Consider the following 21,987-nt stretch of genomic DNA (forward strand, 5'->3'; position numbering starts at 1 on the left):
TTACAAATATTAGATGTATATATACTGATACTATGTAATTAAATAACGAATTTAAATAGTTCCACTAAGTGTATGTATTGGTCAATTTCTTGATGTACATCTAATGAAAGATGACAAGGCATAGTGTGTATTACAAAATGCAAGGGAAGGTTGAGTTTCATGGATAAGTCAATGTACCTTTTTCACTGTATCGCCAGTAGTGGGCAGCAGTGACGACACATTCAAACCTCTCACCTGGAAGTCACTGTCCCGTAACTAGCACCACCACCACCAATAAAGGTACAGAGAGGACAGTAGCAAGAGGAGGAGAGAGACTTGCTAGACATGCACTAATAAGGACAGCTGCCCCATTACTCTAGTAGGCTGCTCCTGCCTGTCACCCAGCTCCATGGAGATAGATGAAGCCCTCAGAAGGATCTCCCAGACGCTGTATACTAGCAGGAAGATCAGTCATTAAAACAATTCTAATCCCAGCATAAAAAAAAACCGAGAACCTCCTTTATTCTGTATGGAAAGAGTTGCTTGCAGTGAGTTGTGCGCTTTGTTTGCTGTGTATCCTCCTCCCATCGCCTCCTCCTCTTCATGGAACAGCCACACACCATGGAGGGCAGCCGCAGCCCGCAACCCCAGGATCATGAGGGCATTGAGTCCTGGCTGGACGATCACTGGGACTTCACTCACTCGTACTTTGTTAGGAAAGCTACGAGGTAAGGAGGAGCATGGGGTTGTCATCCAGGTACAATTGAATTTACTTTTTTTTTTATCAGAGGATGAGCACAATGTCGAGGCACATGGCCAGTGCACGTCCACGGGGGGCAATATATACAATTGTATGCCTACAAAACCGTCCATAGACTTTAGGTACCAATGTTTCAGCACGATCAATATGGTTAGTAGACTATGTGCACATTGATTTAGAGGGCAGTCCCTGCAGGTTTAGGGTGTTCCCAGTATAACGAGGGATGCACAGCAAGCTGGACATGGTATTGCTGTGTGATGTAGGTGCATCTTTACACCATCCAACAGGTGAGACTAGCAGCTAAGTAGAATATATAATAGATCATTTTTAGTTAGATATAAATTGTATTTGATTTAATGTTAGAGTGGAATTGAGCCCATTTTTGCGTTTGCAGTATTAGTGGAGTATCCTAGATCCGTTCTTTGGCAATTGCTATGATAATAATTAATAACAGATCACGCCCATTCCTCTGTCTAACACTAAGACCATGTTTCATAGTGTACTGGACTCTGGGTGACATGTCAGTGCTGTTGTGCTGAGTGGAGAATGCTCCTCTTACTTCCGTCTGCCGGGGAGGATCCGAAGGGCTATCAGACGGATGCCTCTAGGAAGTTGTGGGAAGCCTCAGTTGAGCGCTGTCTTTTCATATATACATATATATTATTTCATGCGCGCTGCCTCTCCGACCAACCGCGTTTATTTTTCTGCTTGCCCCTGCCTGACTTGGGAACATGTGGCAGGGGAAAGTGTCACATGAAGCCTTAGTTAATGCTCCTGTTTTTCCTGTATCTCCTACCCCAGAGCTGGGGGAGAACGCGGGGTCTGAGAACTGTGGCTCTGCTTCTGTACCAACTGGTAACTCCAGCAACAGCTCTGCGCATATGCGCTGCACCCTACAGTAAGTGCTCCGCAACTGTGAGTACAAACAGCTGAGCATCTGCAAGTACAGCAAAGTGTTCTGCTCAATTCAACTTTCTACTGCTCCTCCTTCTCTTCTCTATGTATTGTTTTCACTTCCATCCTGCCTACACGTCTCTAATACATCATAAGTATTATCTCTGCCACTTTGATAATTGTCTGCACATATCATTGTATAAAGTAGAGAGATCCTAGATGGACACATTAGGCTAAAGTATTTTGGAGGGGTTAATCGCTGATCTCCAGTTGTTATGATCGCAAGTTTGTGACAGTAGAGTGTGGATTGTTCTGTCCTAATAAGGAGAGGAAAGAGAATTGGGATACGCTTTGTTTCAGTAACTAGCACAAGAGGAGCTCCCTTCTATAGCATGCATAGGGAAATCACTCGGGAGAAGGGGAAACACCAAGAGATACACAGTGATATAAATAACAAATGTATGTGGTAACTGCTAAAAGCCATTCAACTATCACATATATTTTATTACCCCTCTAAAAATACGCGTTTTCTATCCTGCCAAATGTTGGCTTCTACTATGTAACAAGTACGCAACACATTAACTCCTTGGATGCAAGTCGTTCCCACAACTTAGAATACATCAGGGCTAGTGTAGTGTATATGTTATCACAGTGTTCTAGAACCTTGAGTTACAGCTCTACCGCAATCAGTGTTGTTGTTTTTTAAAGTACAATTGCACATCTTAACACTATATGAAAAGACTAACCACCACAATAATATTACAATCACACAACATCATATTATTGAACGAGCATTAACAGTAGAACATCCATTTTTGGTTCCACTTAAACTTTTTGACAACTTTTTCTTACCAATTAAATCTACATTTTCTGTCATTACTACAATATCAGAAAATTAAATCTACCTTAACTTCTCATCTAGTCATCTGATTTTGATGTCTATGGATGGTTTTCTGTACAGGGAGTAAAACAGTAAAGTTTAAACTGTATTGTGATGTTTGCTGAAAAGCCAGATTTGAAGCTGTGCGCTGCCTACAATAATTGTCCCTTTTGAGCCACTCAGATTTCAGAGGGATCGATGCAGTCCGGAGGCAGTGACAGGTTTTGGACGAGGCAGCTAATGCTTTTTAAATTGTTGTACGAAACCTTCTGTTCACTTGTACATCTGCAACAGAAAAAACATGCTCGGATCATTTTGCATGCTGTGTAATGTAGAAGCTAAGAGCTGATAGAGTTGAGATAAATTAGCTGAGACAAGATCAGATTAATTATTGACTAACATTAGTAAAGGAGACTTCTAAACCACCTGCTTCCATAAAACCATCTGTGCCAGGCTCCTCTACTTCATTTAAAACATATGGAAAAGTCTTACTCTATTTCATAGAACAATCCATGTTTCTCATGTTGCTGGTTTGAACATGTGTTAATTGTCTTTGTGTTTATGCTGTAATACCTACAATATAAACCAGATATAAAACTCAAGGGTAACAATTTACCTGCAGCATATTTTATATCAGACAGTAAAATTTATTTTTAAGTGCTGGTATGTCTTATATCTTGGTTTTCAGCTTTGGTCAGGCCAAAATTATATTGTCAAGTTCATTGCAAATACGATAGATAGATAGATAGATAGATAGATAGATAGATAGATAAAGAGATGCACATTATTTTTAGCAAGTAATGTGGTTAATATTACTACATTTATAGTCCAACTGTTTTACTTTTTCACTAAGTGTCTTCTATAGGTACTAGCTGACATAACTGAATAACAGACAGGAATCACTCAATCTTCACACATAATTTGTGGGTTTCCTTTGTCTTAGTAAAGCTTAGTGATATGTCCAGCTGAAGTTAATGGGAGTTCTTGCCTAAATGCTGCTTTCATGGACTATACATACACTTTATTCTTGCTGTAAATTCAAGAGGAAAAAAATGAACTCTTACTTTGTTTCTTAGAAAAAAAAAATATGTAAATCATTTTGAGATCAGCAGTTCAATAGGTGGTGATTTAAATTGGTGATGGCATGCGTTTTAATTCAATTTGAAAGGCTAACATAGCTGTCTTTCTGTAAGGTTCACTATAATTCTAAAAATGTTGCAATGAGCCATAAACAATGTCATCATTGATTTCATTTTACCCTGGTAAGGTTTTAACACTATGATTACCAAGGGGTTACATTACTCAAACTATATATATATATAAAAGCCATGTAAACCAATATAGGTTAAATATTTTATTAAATGTTTGATCTAAATATTGCAAAAAATAGAACATTTAGACACCTGATGCACCAAAAAAACAACATCTTCACATTGCCACATGACTTTATCAGTCTGGGATTTTGAAGAGTGACTTGGATGTCAATATCCATATCTAGCCTCGCCAACGGGCCGTCCCACAAGATCATTGCTACAATGCAACCCATAGCTCAATGAGATAATAGAGTAGATATAGTCCCCATCCACTCTCTCAGCTTATCTTTGTAAAATATTCTGTAAAGCTTATTTTAAATTGTTTCAATTGTCTAACCGATCTTAAATTTTATTTTCAATTTAATTGCAGTTGCTCTTTACAAAAAAATGTTTTTAATTGTCTTTTAAGTTGGGAGATTTGATGATTGGTATTAATAGATCTTTTTGTTATGCATTTAACAACTGAGCATTTGTATGTGATGTGTTTAGAAACCAGTTGAAATAAAAAGTAACAAAATTATGTTATGTAAGTAGCTCAATGAGGGACTGAGAACAAGAATTATGTAAACAAACTGGTTCGTGTTTCTCTCTTTTATATGTTTGAATAGGCTGTAGCAATTTCGCTTTTTGGAGTTTTATTCTTATACTTTTTGTCTGATATTATGAGTCCATACAATTGAAGAAAGGTGAAATGAAAAAATGCCATTGTAGATATTTTCCTATAAAGAATTTTAAACAATTTATTAACAAATATTTATTACAGCAGTTGACAATTGTTGATAACATAAATACATTGTTCTTAAATAAATAAACCTCAGTTGGTTCACCAATGAAACTGAACTGCTACAGGCAGTTTTACAGTTACAATTAGGAAACAAGACAATATATGTTGGTTCAGGTCAAGTGTCCATGTAATTTTATAGTATATATGTAGTTATAGCTTGGATTGCAATAAAGCTGCAATATAGATTTCTGTTAATACTTTAAAACTGAAGTTTGGTGCAGAACATGGTTGCAGAGAATTTTGATGAAGAGATGAGACAGTGGCATTTCTCTTGAATGGTGACTTACTAGCACTGTCATAGAAACATCTGTAGGTAAAATCCTATTGCATTTTTATATATGTATCTTTTAATATTTATGTTAGAAAAAGACAAAGTAAAATATGCAATATAGGCGTAGAGTCGCTTTAAATATAACTGTTTATCCTGGATACTTAGGCTTGAATTCTACAATGGACTCAGTGGTGAAGGTGCCCTGGCTCAAGTGGATGTTCTGTTCTGTTTGCTATGATGCAAATAGAGAGCTAGCGGAGGATACGGTCAATATTAGATATGCATCATGTTTGTTACCTCTTGTAAAGACTTTTAGGATAATGCTTGGCACCACTTCAGCATTCATTGTAAATGTCCATATATGACAAAAAACAGTATACTTTTACTTTTAGGGATATTTGAAGTCACTACGGGATGCCATGGTCAATTTAACCATTTCATTGCCACAGACGTATCTCAAACCTCTGTGCACTACTGCTTTCAGTTAACCCCAGACATAGAGATATGTGATGAAATAGGTTTTATTGTTGTATGATCTTTAACCTCCAGAAGTGAGAGGATGACCTTCCAGGCCAGCTATTCACTTCCGGTTCCAGGGCGAGTTGACCTGGAAGTACAGTTGAAAGTCTTTCTGCATGCTCAGGGGCTCTAAAGGAATCCCACCCACTTTAAACTTTCATGTTTAGGAAGCATTTTGTTTATTGCATGGTGTTTACATGTGATTTTTGGTTGCAAACAATATTTTTTTTTTTTTGTGATTTTTTTTTTTTATTAAACTGTAGTTTTGAACAACAAATGCAGGAGCATATTATTTGAAATTGTATAGGATGTTGTTTTTTTTCTGAAAAACTATGGTTTGGCTGACTGCAATGGAATTTGGAGTCTGTAATATATGTTTAATTGGTGTATGTAAAAATGTGAAAACTGGCCCAGTGACCTAAGGTGCAAAAAGTCAGCAGACCTCTGACAGTGAAAGATAGAAGAAAGGAAGGCGAGAGGGTTGGAATTCACAAGTAAGCAAATGAGATGGATACAATGTTAAAGTGTGTGTGTGTGTAAGGGCGGGGGGTAATACGGTGGCATGTCATACCGCCACTTCTCCCCCGCTGCTTTAATTGTCAAACTATCAAATACCATTTACTTACCATTTACTTACATTCCTATTACATCTTCCATACCGCCACTTCCAAATTTCTATTTCGCCGCTTCTAAATTTCCACTTCTTCCATTGGATACATATTTGGTACAAATCAGTATCTCACAGTAGTTTAATTCAAGAAGATAGCTAGAGTTTGTAATAACCCAGAGAAAAGAAACAAGTATGTATATCTAGCTACATAGAGTAGCAGAATCAAGAGATGATTTAAGGAGAGCAGGGGATAGGTAATGTGGAGAAAATTAATTTATGTTAAAGCAGAATAGTTTAATCATGTAGTGGAGGGGTAGTCCAGCAGTATTCAGTCCAAGGATCCAACGTGCATGTGAATTTGCTGGGCGAATTGTGAATGATATTAGAGCTAAATTCCATACAATAAATCTGCCAGACCATCGTAGAAGCAGAGTCCAGTAAACAAGCCAAGGGTAACAATGGGTTAGCAATCTAAGGACAGAGAACGTATCCGATCGGCAATCTGTGCAGCACACTAAAGTTATAACCGGCAGGGAGACTAAGCCCTCACTGCCTTAAATACTTTGATGGTCCAATCAGGACAGAGGAGGTACAGGGCTATAAATCAGCCTCAAGAGGCTGATGATTAATTACTTGTCCAGGGCTGGAAATGGTCAAACAGATAACCCTGGAATATGTATATGCATAATGTATTCGTCAAACTTTATTAATGAGAAGACTTCAGCTGGAGTTATAATAGTCCCTGCTCTCTGTCTATATGTGCCACAACCTATTTATAATAAATTTACTACTTGAGCACGCGGCAGCTGCTAGATCATGCCGGGACGCGGAACTACTTGCAGAGAGCTTTGTGACCATTGCCCTGTCAACGGTCGGGATGGAAGAGGAATTGACGTCCCGGTCATCATGGTGACGGACGGGATGCAATTGATGGGAAGGCAGAGAGTCTCAACGGCTCCGGAACTGCATCGGCTCGTGACACCAGGTTCTGGTAACAATTGAAAGTAAAGAAGGTTGTTCTGGATTTTTCAAGTATAAAGTATCAGAAATGTTATTAGGTAATAGGGAATAAGATAGAAAATCAGAAAGTTGGACCCAGTAACATTTTCAATCAAACAATGAACCTCATTTCATAATGAGGCTATTTTCAGCTTAGGTACATCTTATGGTGCCATTTTTCTCTCGAAGGGCAGAAAACATGAGTCTGTGCCTATATAGAGGAAATATCTTCATACACTATTCCTTTATTTTGGGACACTCCAGATCTTGTTGGAGTAGAGTAACACAAATATTTATAATCCAACTCTATTGAAACCTGTGGCTAGAAATTCAGAAAGCCTGTGGAGGGTGAACACAAAGTATATATAAGTTCTGTTTGTTGTATTAACTCACAAACCTCTGCTAAACTATTTTATTTGATTCATTCTACTTTGTAGCCCTTAATGACAGCTATGCCCATTCTTTCATTGTATTCAGAGAATGAAAATCTATTTATGGAAATGCCAGCTTTTTATCTATAAATGGTTATAGAACCCTGACTCAGTAATCCTTTTCCCAAGCAGCTTCTGTTGGAATTATAGTACTATTTTATAGTACTATTTTCTATTACTATTTCAATATGATAATATTTTCTTCCATAACTATGCTCACACCTATCCAACCCCCACCCCCGACCATGCTGCTCTTCTCATTCTGGGGTTTATATCGAGAAAATTCAACATGGAAATACTTTCATAAAGGTTTTTGGAAGTATTGCTTAAAATACAGAGCTTATTCTAAGGGCTTGCTCTGTTTTATTAATTTGATTCATATTATGATATTATGTTCAGCTTCAATTGAGGCAGTATCTGCACTTGTCCATGCACTATACATTATGCTGTTATAGACTGCCAGTGGTTCTATGTTTTTGGTGCCCAGTTACTCTGGTACAAGCACTGGTGGAACTACAACTGTTACATGGGCAGTGGCGCACGCAGGGGGGTTTCTGAGTCTCCAGAAACCCCCCCCCTGCGCTAACTAAGTGGCCACCATAGCGGCACTGTCCTATACAGCAGCCGCGGCGCTGTCAAACAAGAGTCCACGGCAGTGCTGTATTGTATACAGCACCGCCGCGGACGCTTCTTTGACAGCGCCGCGGCTGCTGTATAGGACAGGGCTGCTGAAACGGAGCTGCTGCGCATGCGCGGGTGCATGCGCATCAGCTCTCTCTCGTGTTTTTTTTTCTTCCTTTTTGGGTCAGTCAGGGGGGAGGGAAACCCCCCCCTGAGAATCCTGCGTGCGCCCCTGATGGGGTGCAGTGCCTTTGGGGCCTGGAGGTGATGGACAGCTCGTAGTGGCCACCCTGCAACAGCAGTAGTTCTCGCCTGCATCTACTATCAGGACAGAGGAGGCGCAGTGAAGCCAAAATAGGTCTTTATTATGCACGCTCAGAACCCAATGTATTGTCAGAAGAGCAGTCCTGGGGTAGTAGGAGGGATCACAGTATTTATACCACCACAAGGTAGTGGGAAATTGGACTGTAGCCATTACTTTGAAAATTACTAGGTTTGCACATTTTGTAAGGGGAATGAACAAATATATCAATGTAAATACAATCTATAAATGTAAGGTTGTGATAATTAGTGATACAGTGACTCTGATTCCCCTTTACTATTATCAGTTATTTCAGCTAGTTATTTGTATATTCACTTTAGAGTGTTCCCTTGCATGTAAATGATCAATTACATTTTAGTCATTATAAGATATGAGATAAAAGTGTAACACTCCTCGGCATTAGTAGGCCATGCCCCTGGTGCCCGCATTCAGGGTTCATCGAGTGAACGAAGTTGGGGTCGAGGCATAGGCCTCAAGAGGGAACATGGGTTGGGATGACGAAGGGAAACTCTGTACTATCAGGAGTGGCCACGCTATAGCGCCTGCGGGAGCATGTTTGCGCCAAGTGGCTGCACGGGGCCAAGTATAAGCATAGCCTGGTCATTACAAGAGGGAAGAGCTCAAAGGTAAGGGATGAGAGGGTGAGACCCAGCTTAGTTCTGGGGCCTGATTCATCAAGGAACGGAGAATTAACGTATTGGGCATTTTTCTAAAAATAATCGCACATATATTGGGCATATGAACCGTATTCAACAAGTAGCAGACCTGAAGATACATCTGTTGATGAATACAGATCTAGGTCCACACTGCAGTATAAATCCGATACATATGTGGAATATCAAGTCACAAAAGAACGCAGTGGAAATAAAAAAACTATTCAATTAAAGTCACCTGCTAATAATATAGGGCCTGATTCATTATGGATCTTAACTTGAGAAACTTCTTATTTCAGTCTCCTGGACAAAACCAAGTTACAATGCAAGGGGTGCAAAGTAGGATTTTGTTTTGCACATAAGTTAAATACTGTTTTTTCATGTAGCACACAAATACTTGATAGCTTATTTGTACACTGAAATTTAAAGTTGATATTTGTGTGCTACATGAAAAAACAGGTAGTATTTAACCTATATGCAAAACAAAATCCTACTTTGCAATCCTTGCATTGTAACATGGTTTTGTCCAGGAGACTGAAATAAGAAGTTTCTCAAGTTAATATCCTTAATGAATCAGGCCCATAGTCATTAATGTCAAAACATTAAAAAAAACTTTTTTTCTTTTATTTCCTCCATAAAATACATTTATTAGGATGTTATTAATGTCAACTATACATAAAATACATTTTACAGTGACTCCTGATTGCAAACACATGTTCTAGCTTTCATACACAGCCAACATCACTAGCAATCAACACTTAAACCAGACCTGTATCTTGTGCAAGTGATATGCCTGAAAATCACACGTACCTTACTCTAAAATTGGATGCTGCTGCAAAAGGTAAAGAGAACAGGAGAGAAGAGGGCCCTGCTCACTAGAGCTTACATTCTAAAGGTAAGGGGGCAGACAAATGGTTGACACATAGGGTGAACCAACGTAAGGGAATCTGAGGGCAAGAAGCAAGAGTGGAAGAGATGAAGAATGAAAGAGGGTGAGGTATACTACATGGTGAAATAGTTAAGTGAAGGACTGATAGGCTTTCCTAAACAGATGGGTTTACAATGACCGTTTGCAACTATACTGGTATAGTGGATAGTCTAATAGAACGAGGGAGATTGTTCCAGAGGTGGGGGCTGCATTGGAAAGATTTCTTGGATACAGGAGTGTGATGTGGTTACCAGAAAAGAGGAAAGGCAACAGTCATTGGCATACCAGAGAGGGCGGAACGGAGCATGTATGGAGATGAGGTTGGAGATGTAGGGAGCAGTGGAGTTGGAGAGGGCCTTGTATGTGAGGATGAGGTGTTTGAAGAGAATTCTGTAGGGAAAGGAGAGCCAGTGTAATGCTTGGCAGAGAGGGGAGGCAGCAATGGAGCGGTGAGAAAATAAGATACTTCTAGCGGCATCATTATGTATAGATTGAAGAGGCGTGAGATAGGAGTGGGGGAGGCCAGAAAGAAGAAGGTGGCAATAGTCAAGATGAGAAATGATCAGTGAGTGTATAAGAGTTTCACTGGCATCCTGGGAGAAGAAGAGTCTTATATGAGTGATGTTGTGGAGCTGGAAGCGGCATGAGTTTGAATGTAAGGGTTGAATTAGAGGGAGGAGCCAAGAATGACACCCAGGCAGCAGAGTTAAGGAACAGAAGAGATTGTGATGTTGTCAACAGTGATAGGTCGGGAGGGGGGTAGACTATTGATGGAGGTAAGTCAATGAGTGCAGTTTTGGCCATGTTAAGTTTGAGAAAGCATAAGGACATCCAGGACAAGATGGCAGAGAGCCAACTGAACACCCGAGAGAGGAGGGAAGGGGATAGATCAGGAGATAGTGTTTAGAGTCATTGTCATAGAGGTAATACTAAGGCCAAAGGAACTGATAAGTTCACCCAGGGAGGAAGTGTAAAGAGAAAAAAGCAGGAAGGATGGATGGGAGGGAGAAGGAACCATTTGTATAAATGGTTTTCCTTGGAGGTGAAATACGAAAGGACGGTGTCAGAAGGGCCAATCGTGTGAATGGTGTGGAGTAGGAGAGGGTGATCCACACTGTCAAAGGCCGCAGAGAGGTCCAGAAAGATAAGCAGGGAGAGGTAACCCCTGGATTCGGCCAAGAGAAGATCTTTAGTAACTTTGGAAAAGGCAGTTTCTGTGGAGTGGAGGGGGCGGAAGCAATATTGGAGGGGATCAAGTAGCTAATTGTCAGTGAGGTAGCTGCTGAGACAGTTGTAGACAAGTTGCTCAACTATTTTGGAGGCAAAAGGAAGAAGAGAAATTGGACGGTAGTTAGAGAGTGAGGTGGGTTCAAGATTGGGTCTTTTAAGAATAGGTGAGACAAGAGCATGTTTAAAGGATGAGGGAAAGATTCCAGTGGAGACTGAAAGGGTGAGCAAGGTGGGAGCAGGCAGTTAGGGAGAGGAAGCAAAGGACGTGAGAGGGGATGGGATCAAGGGGGCAGGTTGAGAGTGGAGAGGATAATAAAAAAAGAATGGACTTGGTCACCCAAAATGCGGCGGAAGTAGTGGTGGTGGCTGGATGAAGAGGAGGGTGGAGTGACAGAGGGAGAGGGTGGAACTCTATATGCTATGCAACTGAGTTGCTTAATCGGTAACTGCAATGACACCGGGTTTAGGAGAGGTGTAGGAGGAGTAAGGAAATGTTCTTTACTATCTTTGCAACTTAAGATATGCCCAAGATATGTGCAGGTGGTGATAGATTTGTATTTTTTGACAATATTCATATTGACAATGAAGAACTGTGCTTGAGGAGACAGGAGCAGTACATATTAACTGCAATCCAATTAATGAGATGGAGTGGAGAAGGTATGTAAATAAAAAGTAATTTTTTACAATATAGAGATGATCTGGCACCTAATTTATTATTTATGTTACAATGCGTGCTGCTGTGAAACCTGTATGACCGGGGGGCCCTCTGGTCACTTATTTCCACACCCAAAAGCTAGTCAGGGCAGAGAAAAGTTCAAGTAGGCAGGTGCATCGCAGTGACAGGGGATTATAAAATGGGACCCAACGTGGGGCTCCAGCACATCGGATGGAGCTAGTGCTCAAGGGACACAGGAACAGAATGAAGTGTACCCAGTCAGAGCAACACCCTTGGGGAACATTGTATGATCATCTCTATGTGCCCCAAGACAAACCAAGGATTTAGAAGGGGGAGTTGACCCCAACTGTTGTGGCGAGAAAACTGGTAGTTCGCTGGACATGTGGATTACAAATGGCAAAGATGCCAGAGTGATGTCCAAGACCGCATGGAGCAGCGTTGTGTCCACGGCTGAGACTTGTAGTTTTGTTTAATCCCAGAGGAGTGGGGAAGCAAGGAGAAGGATGTCCAGCATGAGAAGTTTCAACAACTTGAGGTCTGCACATTGCCCCTCCTTGAGGAATAGGGAGAGCAAAGGAAGGCAGTCTGTGTGAGAGATCCCACTCCTATCAAAGCTTGCTGCAGAGGAGTGAAGGGGGGCTTTTGTATTGGTGAGAGGAGCATTGTTCCCAGAAGGCTCATTGAGAGGCTAATGACAGCCGGCGAAAGGTAGAAAAATCCAAGTGCGCCGGCTAAAAAAAATCCCGCTGAGATGAGAGATGGGAGGGAGAAGAGATTGAGTCACTGAGAAACCCTCCAAAATTTGGGGTGACGATGATGTGTCTACCTAGTAGGAAAGTGTGTTTCCTGAGAGGAGCCCACGAGAGCCACCTGTCTCTTTTGACAATGGAGAGGGACACAATGGCAGGTGAGGACAGGTACTTCATTAATTTGGCAAGATTGCCATAGGTGTATTCCTATTGAGAAATAAATGGCATTGTTCAGAGGACACCTGAGACTCATGTTATAAACCCAATGGGGGGAGAGGGGGTATGCAGTGTGAAATGTATTTTATGTTCATGCTGCCAATGTTGTGTTTGTTAGTACTGATGGATCACTCTGTGCCTCTCTTTCTTCTTCAGCCATCGTGTTGTGGCTTCATCAAGCTGGTTGCTAGGCAGCCGGGACACTTTTTCCTGCTGCTCTTTCGGTCAAATGATTTTCTCTACTAATGTCTGCAGGGGGCTCACTACTGATGGAGATTGGCCACTAGTACTATAAATAGCAGGGAGTGTTTGTCTATTCTATTTGATTACCTGTTCCTTGGCCGTTGCTTGTTATTGAACTCTCCTGTCTGCTGCCAGTCTTGACATTTTGGCTTCTTTAATCGGATTCCCTTGCTCACTGCCCTGCCTTACTCTTTGGCCTGTTTGATCGGACCTCCTTGCTCTTTTCGTGCCAACTTCTGCATTCCTGGTTTGTCCACTTTGTTAGCCGTTATTCAGGTAAGTACCTACTAGGCCCAGTTCAAGCCCTAGGGACATCTAAGTACCTGTGAGTATATTACACTCCATAGGAAATGCTGCTTGCTATAAGTGAAGAGCTCAGTTAGTTGGGGGTTTAAGAGTAATAAGAACTTTAGAGCTTGTTTATTATCATTTAAAAACTGATTTATAAATATTAAGTTATATAAGTACTTATAATTTAATACATAATATATGTAGTGTTTTCAGTAAAAAAAACAACAACGTTGAATCCACTGTATTTTACCAAGCATTAGTACTTTTGAAAACTACAGAAGCACTAGCTGGAAACTGATGTGAATCAAAGGAAAGGAAATTGAACCTGTATCAGGAAGTATGTGTGTACAGGTCCATCCACTTTATTGTTCATTCTATCAGTGTAAAAGTGTTTAACATGTTATTTTTACTTCTGTTCAAGCTCATAAAGTTCCTGTTCTGAAAATTGTGCTCTGTACACATTCTCAAATCTTGAAAAAGTGTATTATACGCCCAGACCAGAATATTCGTTCTACTTATCATGAGCCCCTAAATGCTTAAAGATTAACCTTGTATGTACGGAGCCTTACATGCTCATTTATGATTACCTGTATCTTCCAGGCTTTTAATTGGACTGAAATAAAGTGGTAGATTATACACTGAAGTCCAATGTCCAGGATTGCTAGAAATTTCCATTTTTTTGTAATTCAAATTACCGACAGAGATGAACAGTTAAAAAGCAGTAATGGACAGACTCCAATGCATGTGTACAGTGAAAAAGTAGGCGCATTTAAAATGCACTGTTTGCCATTTTCTGGGCCATAAATTATCTCCAGTGTCTATTACAAAACATTTTATTTCCTTTCACAGTCTCTTTTATGCATTACAACTTGAAGACAGGTGACAGGTGTGCGGGAGCTAAATATCTGCTATAAATGTGGTGTAACAAGATGTATATGATTTGCTAGTTTTAGATATCAATTACACTAGAAAGAAAATCCCAAGTTATCTTAAGTGATCGTAGTTAGTGCAATTAAAACCTATGTACAAAGTTTAGCAAATGATTCTAGAGAGAATTGTCTGGAATAGACTGAAATGTTAAATTTGTGATCACTGTTGCTCTCTTAGGGTTGAGTCATTAAGGAGAGCAAAGCATAAAGAAGGGGTACCTTTGCAGCTGGGAAGCTACCAAGTATTTGTGTGCTACATGAAAAAAACATCCAGTATTTTCCTTACATGCAAAATAATAAACTAATTTGCTCCCCTTGCATTGTAACATGGTTTGTCCCAGAGAAAATGTACTTCTTTTTTGCTTTACTTTCCTTAATGACTCAGGCCCTTAGTGCTTACTCATCATATGACGGAAACATAAAGTGGTTGGAATATGGGCTGGCATGGGCTGAATCACTGATTAATTAACTGTTGAACATATGCCAAACTGTAAGTATCATCATCATCATCATCATTTATTTATGGCATAAACCACAATAATGTGTTTGATCTTTATTTCAGTTAGTTTGATAATAAGCCAAAATTGAAGGGACTCTGAGGTTTATTTATTAACACCGTGGAAAAGTAAAAATTTGCAGCAACCCTTAGCAAGCAGTCACTAATTTACTTTGATTTTGTCTTCTGCAAGTTAGAGAAGTAAAGCAAATATTTGTTTGTTTCTTCCTTTACTTTCTTTATTTGCTTTGATTATCTCTCCTCTCCTGACCTTTCTCCTTCTCTTTTGTCTCATGTGCCCAATTGTCTGTTGTCTCCCCTTGGATGACCCAACACTAATTAAAGCTCAACATATTCAAAACTGAGGTTATCATCTTCCCTACTGCCACTGCCTTCCCCATCTAGTCTCCCTCAATATTGACATCACGCTCTCCCCAGTCACTAATGCCTACTGCTTTGGTGTCACTCTTGACTTCTCCTTCAGCTTAAGTCACACATCCAGTCCCTCCCACTGTCATGTTCCTACTCCATTACTAAATATGCCCATTTCTCACTCAGGTTATTACCTTATCTATTGTCTTATTCTCTCCAATCTTGACTATGGCATCCTTCTCTTATCTGGCCTTCCACTCACTACTCTATCCCTGTTCCAATTCATCCTAAATGTTGTAGTAATATTAATCTTCCTCTCTTTCCGTTTCATGTCCGCTGTACTACACTGACTGCCCATAGACTCCAAAATCCAATTCCAGCTACTCAACTGACCAGACTTTCGAAAACCAACTTCTTCACGATTACCTATCCTACGCCTAACTGACTCTGCTCCCTCTGGGCACAACCAGCTAGCCGCCCATCCCCATACCTACTATTGTCTCAGGAATACACGCTACCTCTAGATTGTAATCTCTTACAAGCAGAGCCCTCTCTACCCTCTGTCTCATGTCTCAACCTTCTCCATCATCCTTATATTTCCTTGTTCTATTTATATGTATGATTTTTATTTTTGTATGGTTTGCTTTGCCAGGACCTGCAACATTTTTAGCACCTTATAAATAAATGATACACATGATGATAATTACTAAATATTGGAATTTATTGTACTTTTTAGTAAACAAACTCCACTGTAACTAAACACATGCTCAGCAGCTCCGTTTCAGCCATCTTCGGCTATTTTAGTGAGGCAGCTGCAGAGCTCTAGTGTGCCAGATAAAAGTGGTCCACTTGCCACTGTTGGCACACGTGCTGGGAGTTGCCGGCCCCTGCCCTATACTACTGTACTTGATATTTCAATCTAGTCACATATGACACTTGGAACAAAGACCAATCCTAATGCGTATTTTTTGTATAGAGATAAATATGTTCAGTTGTTAGGATTAAAGTAGGATAAAATGAACACTTCAGAAACACAACTGAATAACTGTGCAGATGTATTTGAGGTCACAGTACATTGACAGTTTTACAATATTTAACTTTAGCTGCCTTTTCATGCTTCGTTGGCTTGTTGCTGCAAGACCAGTTCAAACAAAACATAAAACACTTTTAATACACTCCATTAAATTGTTAAATGTTGTTGTTCACATAAAGATTTTGACATTTGTTTAACCAGAGTTCCATTCCAAAGCCATTGACTTAAAAGCATTGATTTATAGATTGAAGAAGTTCAATTACTGAAGCTCATGGGGTCAATCAAAGCGTTTTAAAGTAACTACTAAAGACCTATGCACAGAGCACATTTGTACTGGGTATGCTGTGCTGATCCTCTGTGTTAACCCCTGCTGAACATAAATGTCTGTGTAGTTTTGAAGCATTTGATTTCAGGTAACAGTTTATAAAGCTGGCTACCTGTTAGAAAAATGGACTAAAACCAGAGCCTGATTAAGACCTCACAGCAGGGCCCTCTTATCAACATTTTGGGCCCCCGGGCACAGCAGTGCATCGGGGCCCCTATATATACGTATATATATAAAAAATATATATATATTATATATATGGGCCCTGCAGCCTAGGGGGGCCCGTCGGAGGCAGCAAAAGAAAAAAAAACCTGAAAAAACAGAAGAAAATAGTTATCTTGCTGTCAGCTGGCGATCCAGCTCCCTCCCTGGTCTCCTCCTCCATCGCGCTCTGCAATGGATGTCGGGCCCCCGGGCACCTGCCCATTGTGTCCAATGGGAGAGATGGCCCTGCCTCTCAGGGCCCTAGGCTAGATAGTGGTTTTGGGCCCCTTTATCCCCATCTTCATTTGTCAAAATTAACCACACAAAATGGGTTAGAGTAATCTGGGCCCCTCAGTACCCACTTAAGCTAGGTACACACTACACGGTTTTCGTCCAATAATCGGCTCAACCAGCTGACATAAGGCCACTCGTTCAAAAGTCGGGTCATTGTGTGTAGTGACACAATGGTCGAAAGTCTGCCCAAATGGACGATTGTCGCCTCATTTGGTTGGGGGTACCATTAAATATTTTCGTTCCAATCTCGTTTCCATTGTATAGTGTGTATAAACTTCCGTCTGATCCACAACAATTCTCCGATACTTCCTCGACCTGGGGGGCATGTGTATGTAAATTTTTGATGTCTGTCCCAGTCCCACGTGGTGCGGTATCCGCACATCACAGGCCTTTGTTTTGTATAGATGTATATTGCACCTGTCTGACTGCAGACCATTACACTTATATAAAGCCCGTGTGTTATAACGTGTTGCATCTATGTTGGCAATCTATTCAAATTTACCCTTTATAAACTTTAACCTTTATAAACTATTAACCTTTATTAATTAATATTTGTAAAATACCCAGAATAAACCACACAGTGTTCATGCAACAGTTTTATTGCAGGAGAAAAAGTACAAAACTTTTTACAATACGACAAGTGAAAAAAATAGTATTACACTTTAAAGGCGCTACTGGTTTGTGACAGAACAGGTCTTAATGTCGCTTGGGTTTCTGTTCCCTTTGATTTCTTTACATACGAAACAAGGAAATAAAAAATGTTTACCATTAAACTTCTATATCTGTAATTTATATCCAACGCCACAAATACTCTCATTTGCTCACCTTGCACACTGCTCGAGATCTGTTTATGTTCTGGTCCCTGTGGTGCAATCGCAATAATAGCGGGCTTAACCTCCATACATTCTGGAAAACAGGCGCCATTTTGGTTATTATAACGGTACAGGTATGTGCCCAAAGCATTTAGTTGTCTATACATGTTCACTGAAATACCTTTGTGACTAACTTCTTTCATATCTTTTTCTTTTTCAATTTTTTCTTGTTTGATAACAAGTGTTACATTAGTGGTATCAGTGGTATCTAAACACCTTCTTACCGTTAAACCTTCGTTCTGACATTAAAAAAAAACATGTTACAAATTAGGCGTTTACATTGCTTTGTGTGAAACTAGAATTAAATAAAGTCCTTCAAGCTGGTACACTACATGTGCTACTGACCATTTTTAATGTTGTTGTCGTCCTGGTCCAGTACTTTGACCATCATCGCCACCTCTCTTGGGCTCATTGGATTTGCTCTTTGCTCTTCTTGAGATCTTTCATCCCCCACCTTAACTTTTCCAACATTTTTTGGCCCTTCCAGCACCATCTCTGACTCTGTCTCCATCTCCGTCTCCATAGCTGCAACCCCCACTGACACCTTTTCCTCACCCGCAACCCCCACTGACACCTTCTCCTCAACCTTAACACTCACTGACACCTTCTCCTCTACCTTAAAACCCACTGACACTTTCTCACTTGCCATCTTCTCACGCCCTCGGCGCCAGACAGGTTCCTCTGTCATTTTATACATTCAGGCATGGGTGTTCATTTCTGCTGTGGACCAATCAGCGATGATGCCTGCAGAGAATGGAGCATACCATTACATACAAAGTGATTTTATTATTAGAGAATAATCATTGCATTGCACTTTAGCAGTTAAATGTTTTTCTACATTTTTTATGTATGGTAATAAACTTCTATTTTATAGGAATGCATGAAGAGACAGTGTTGCCTTCTCTTTTTATGCGGCTTTGAGTGTTAACTATAGTGAAAGCTCTGCCCCTTTAGGCTAATGTCTTTGGTATATCGTTACATGCCCGCAAATGATGCTTCAGTGTGTACGAAATTAAAATTATTGCTCACGACAACATGGCTGTAAAAAGTCGCTAAAGGGAAGTCCGCTCTTCCCTTTATCTTCTAAAACAAGGCTAGTGTGTATACAGTCCCTGGACCGAGCGATCGGACCATCGATCATATGTAAAATTGATTGGCATAAAAAGTTGGTGGAAAATTCTGTAGTGTGTACCCAGCTTTAGCCCTAGGCAAAAGCCCAGGATGCATCATGGATGATCTGGCTCTAAAGAGGTACAGATTGGCCTTCTTGTACATTGGAGATTAATACAGTGGATTACTAAGTGCACTGGTCATGGTGTGTATGAGTCTTAATAATGACTGTGGGTTAGAAGGGTGGATGGGCTTGTGTTAGAAGCAGGATTCACAAACAACCAAATACCCAATGATAAAAATGACCCTTGGCAGCAACAACAACAACAAACTACAGGATATAAGCAGATATTAAAAATTGCATACAGCAATAGAAACAAGGGAAATATTACTGGGTTGTGGGTCAACACTTTGGACAATCCCTGAAAATCGGGGACACCTGGCTGTGTTGGTATTTTGTCGGTTTTGAAAGCATCTGAAAAGTGTTTAATGAATATAACATGTGAGATCACTTCATACTAGATTTAGAACTTTTATATATAGCTGCATTTAGCACCTAGGGAGCTAGGGAGAGGACACATTATGTATATTGTGTTTGCACAGCATTGTCATAGAAAACTAACTTTACAAAAATAACATTTTCTAGAAGGAGCACACAGCATTTTTATTTCCCGTCCTCTTAAAAATAAGACCAAAAAAACAGAGAATTAAGCAAAAGCGATTAAAGCACTAACAATCAACATGCACTATTTTCTTGCGGTTTTTTTTTTGGGGGGGTTTTTGAAAATGCGGCTTTCTGTAGGTTTTTAAACATTCAATCTATGGGAATGAATGTTAAAATGCATAATATACATTTTCAATCTAGTTTTTTTTTTAAGCAATTAATATGCCGTCTACATTCAAAAAGGATTTCACAAAGGATTGGTGAAAAACATAAAAATTGTATGCAAAGTGCTTCATACTTTGAAAAACGCAATAAAAGTCTCATCTAGCAGAAACAAAACAGATAGTAAACAGATCTGAAAAAATGTGTTTTATGGTAAATGTGCTCACATACCATTATCAATTTTGGTTGATTGTTTAAGAAACCCCTTCTATTTTTATTATTTTATTAATGCCAACCACATGTGTCTTTTAACCTAAATTATTTTACACTTAAAACTGTAATTTTACTAAGTAATTGCAGACTAAATCTAATAACTTGTATCACTAAATGTGAATATGGTCTGCTGTGCCTAGACCTTGCAGATTATATCCTATTTTATGTTTAATATGAAGGACTAATGCTCCCTTGTTTGAGGAATAAGCATTTATTGCTGTGTTCACATTTTTTTTTCTATGTGTAAATAACTTTAAATAACCTTCTTCTATGTGTAACCACAGGGAACGTATTCTAAAAAAAGCTGACAAGCACAAACAGCATATTATCGCAGCTTTAGCAAATGATCATTTATTTCCTGTCTTAGACAAATGTGACTTTTTTATTTTGGTATTTGGACAGAAAAAAAAAATTACAGTGACTGAACAGCTGTTACATAAATTAGCAAAGAGACTGCTTGGAAATTATTTTTACATTGTAGCTTTGTGAAACTTGTGACAGCTTTTATGTGGATGTTTGGAATTGTGAATTTATTAAACACTCTTTTGTTAATTGCGATTGTTTAAAATTTGCTTCTGAAACAGTTTTTCTTTTTGGCAGATAACAAAAAAAATCATTAGTTTTAAAGCATAGCAAATTTATTAATAGAAGTGGCACCTACCAACATTTTGTCTGTGGTGCACGGCTCTGCCTCTGTTTAAAGGTGTTCTGCAGGCACTTTAAATATTTGTAAAACACTTCCCTGACCCTAAAAAACATTTTTGGTAGTGCTATCATACCCATTGGTATTTTTGCTTGCGTTCCTCTATGTTGAAGTAAATATTTTTCTGAATGCTATCATATGATTGAATTTGCTGAATATAAACTCATTAGGAAGTCTACAGTGATATCTTAAAACTAGTAAAAGCATACTTGCCTACTTTCAGTAGGCGATGTCCGGGAGTGAGGCGTGGCTAATGGGCGGGAGGGACGCCTCGAATCGTGTAATTTTGGCCCCGCCCCCACGAGTAAAATGGTGTTTTGTCGTGGGGTGGGGCCAAAATTACGCGATTCTCTGTGAATCGCATCATTTTGATAAGGGAATTCCGGGATGCGGGAGAAATGCCAGCTCTCGCGGGAGCCGGGGAGACTGACCCGAATTTCAGGAGTCTCCCGGACTTTCCGGGAGAGTTGGCAAGTATGAGTAAAAGCCCAAGTGGCTATAAAGCTAAGTACTTATGAAACAAGTAACTGTGCCACAGTGTCACTTTTCTTATTTACAATTTTCAACTCAAAGGGGCGATTTTAATTAGCCCCAAAGTGTCCCCGGAACGTCTGTGAGACAGTTCATGGATAATTGACAGAAATCTCTGTTCATTTTTCCTTGCACCCCCTAGAGGTGTGAAGCAAAATGAGATTTCTATCGTTATTGCTGGCAATGTGCGCGGCTTGATGTCCGTGCGCTATATCGCCGGCAATTGAATTCCCTCTTTAAGTTGTAAAATTGTAAACACAAAAGGTAGCACTGTGGTACAGTTACTTGTTTCATAACTACTTAGCATTCATTTATTATTTACCCCCCTCTCCCCCCAAAAAATAAATAAATAAATATGTAGTTGAAAACAAAAATTCTGTGATTGTAGTTTCAGAGGGCAAATAGTCTCTGGATCCAATAGGTTAAATGATGTCACAACTGTCTCTGCACATAACCTTCTTCCCACAGAAACATGCTGTACAGAGTGAAGTCATCTTTTGGGGAGAAGTCCAGATATTTCATGATTAGCACATTTGTCCTTTAATATCCCCTGGGAGTTGGGAAACCTGAAATAACACTGTCGCTATATAAGTCAGCTTGGACATTAAGGTGTCAGGTTGGTGTTATGGGCTAGATCATAAGGTAGTGGG

General features: G+C 39.7%; 1 protein-coding gene across 6 annotated transcripts in view; it reads left to right on the plus strand.

The window, feature by feature from the left end:
* Positions 1 to 337: 337 nt before the first annotated feature.
* Positions 338 to 21,987, plus strand: part of PDE5A (phosphodiesterase 5A) — a 130,851-nt gene continuing 109,201 nt past the window's right edge. The window contains exons 1-2 of one of the 6 annotated variants that reach the window (XM_075200328.1): positions 338 to 707; positions 1,541 to 1,637. In XM_075200328.1, the coding sequence (XP_075056429.1) occupies positions 509 to 707; positions 1,541 to 1,637 (296 nt within the window). In that variant the 5' untranslated portion in view covers positions 338 to 508. Of the gene's footprint in view, positions 708 to 938; positions 1,027 to 1,540; positions 1,655 to 21,987 lie in introns of those variants that run through there. The other 5 variants (XM_075200327.1, XM_075200330.1, XM_075200329.1 and 2 more) reach the window with 5 other exon arrangements.

Source organism: Mixophyes fleayi, chromosome 1 (genome assembly GCF_038048845.1).
Source record: "Mixophyes fleayi isolate aMixFle1 chromosome 1, aMixFle1.hap1, whole genome shotgun sequence".
Classification (NCBI taxonomy): Eukaryota; Metazoa; Chordata; class Amphibia; order Anura; family Limnodynastidae; genus Mixophyes; species Mixophyes fleayi.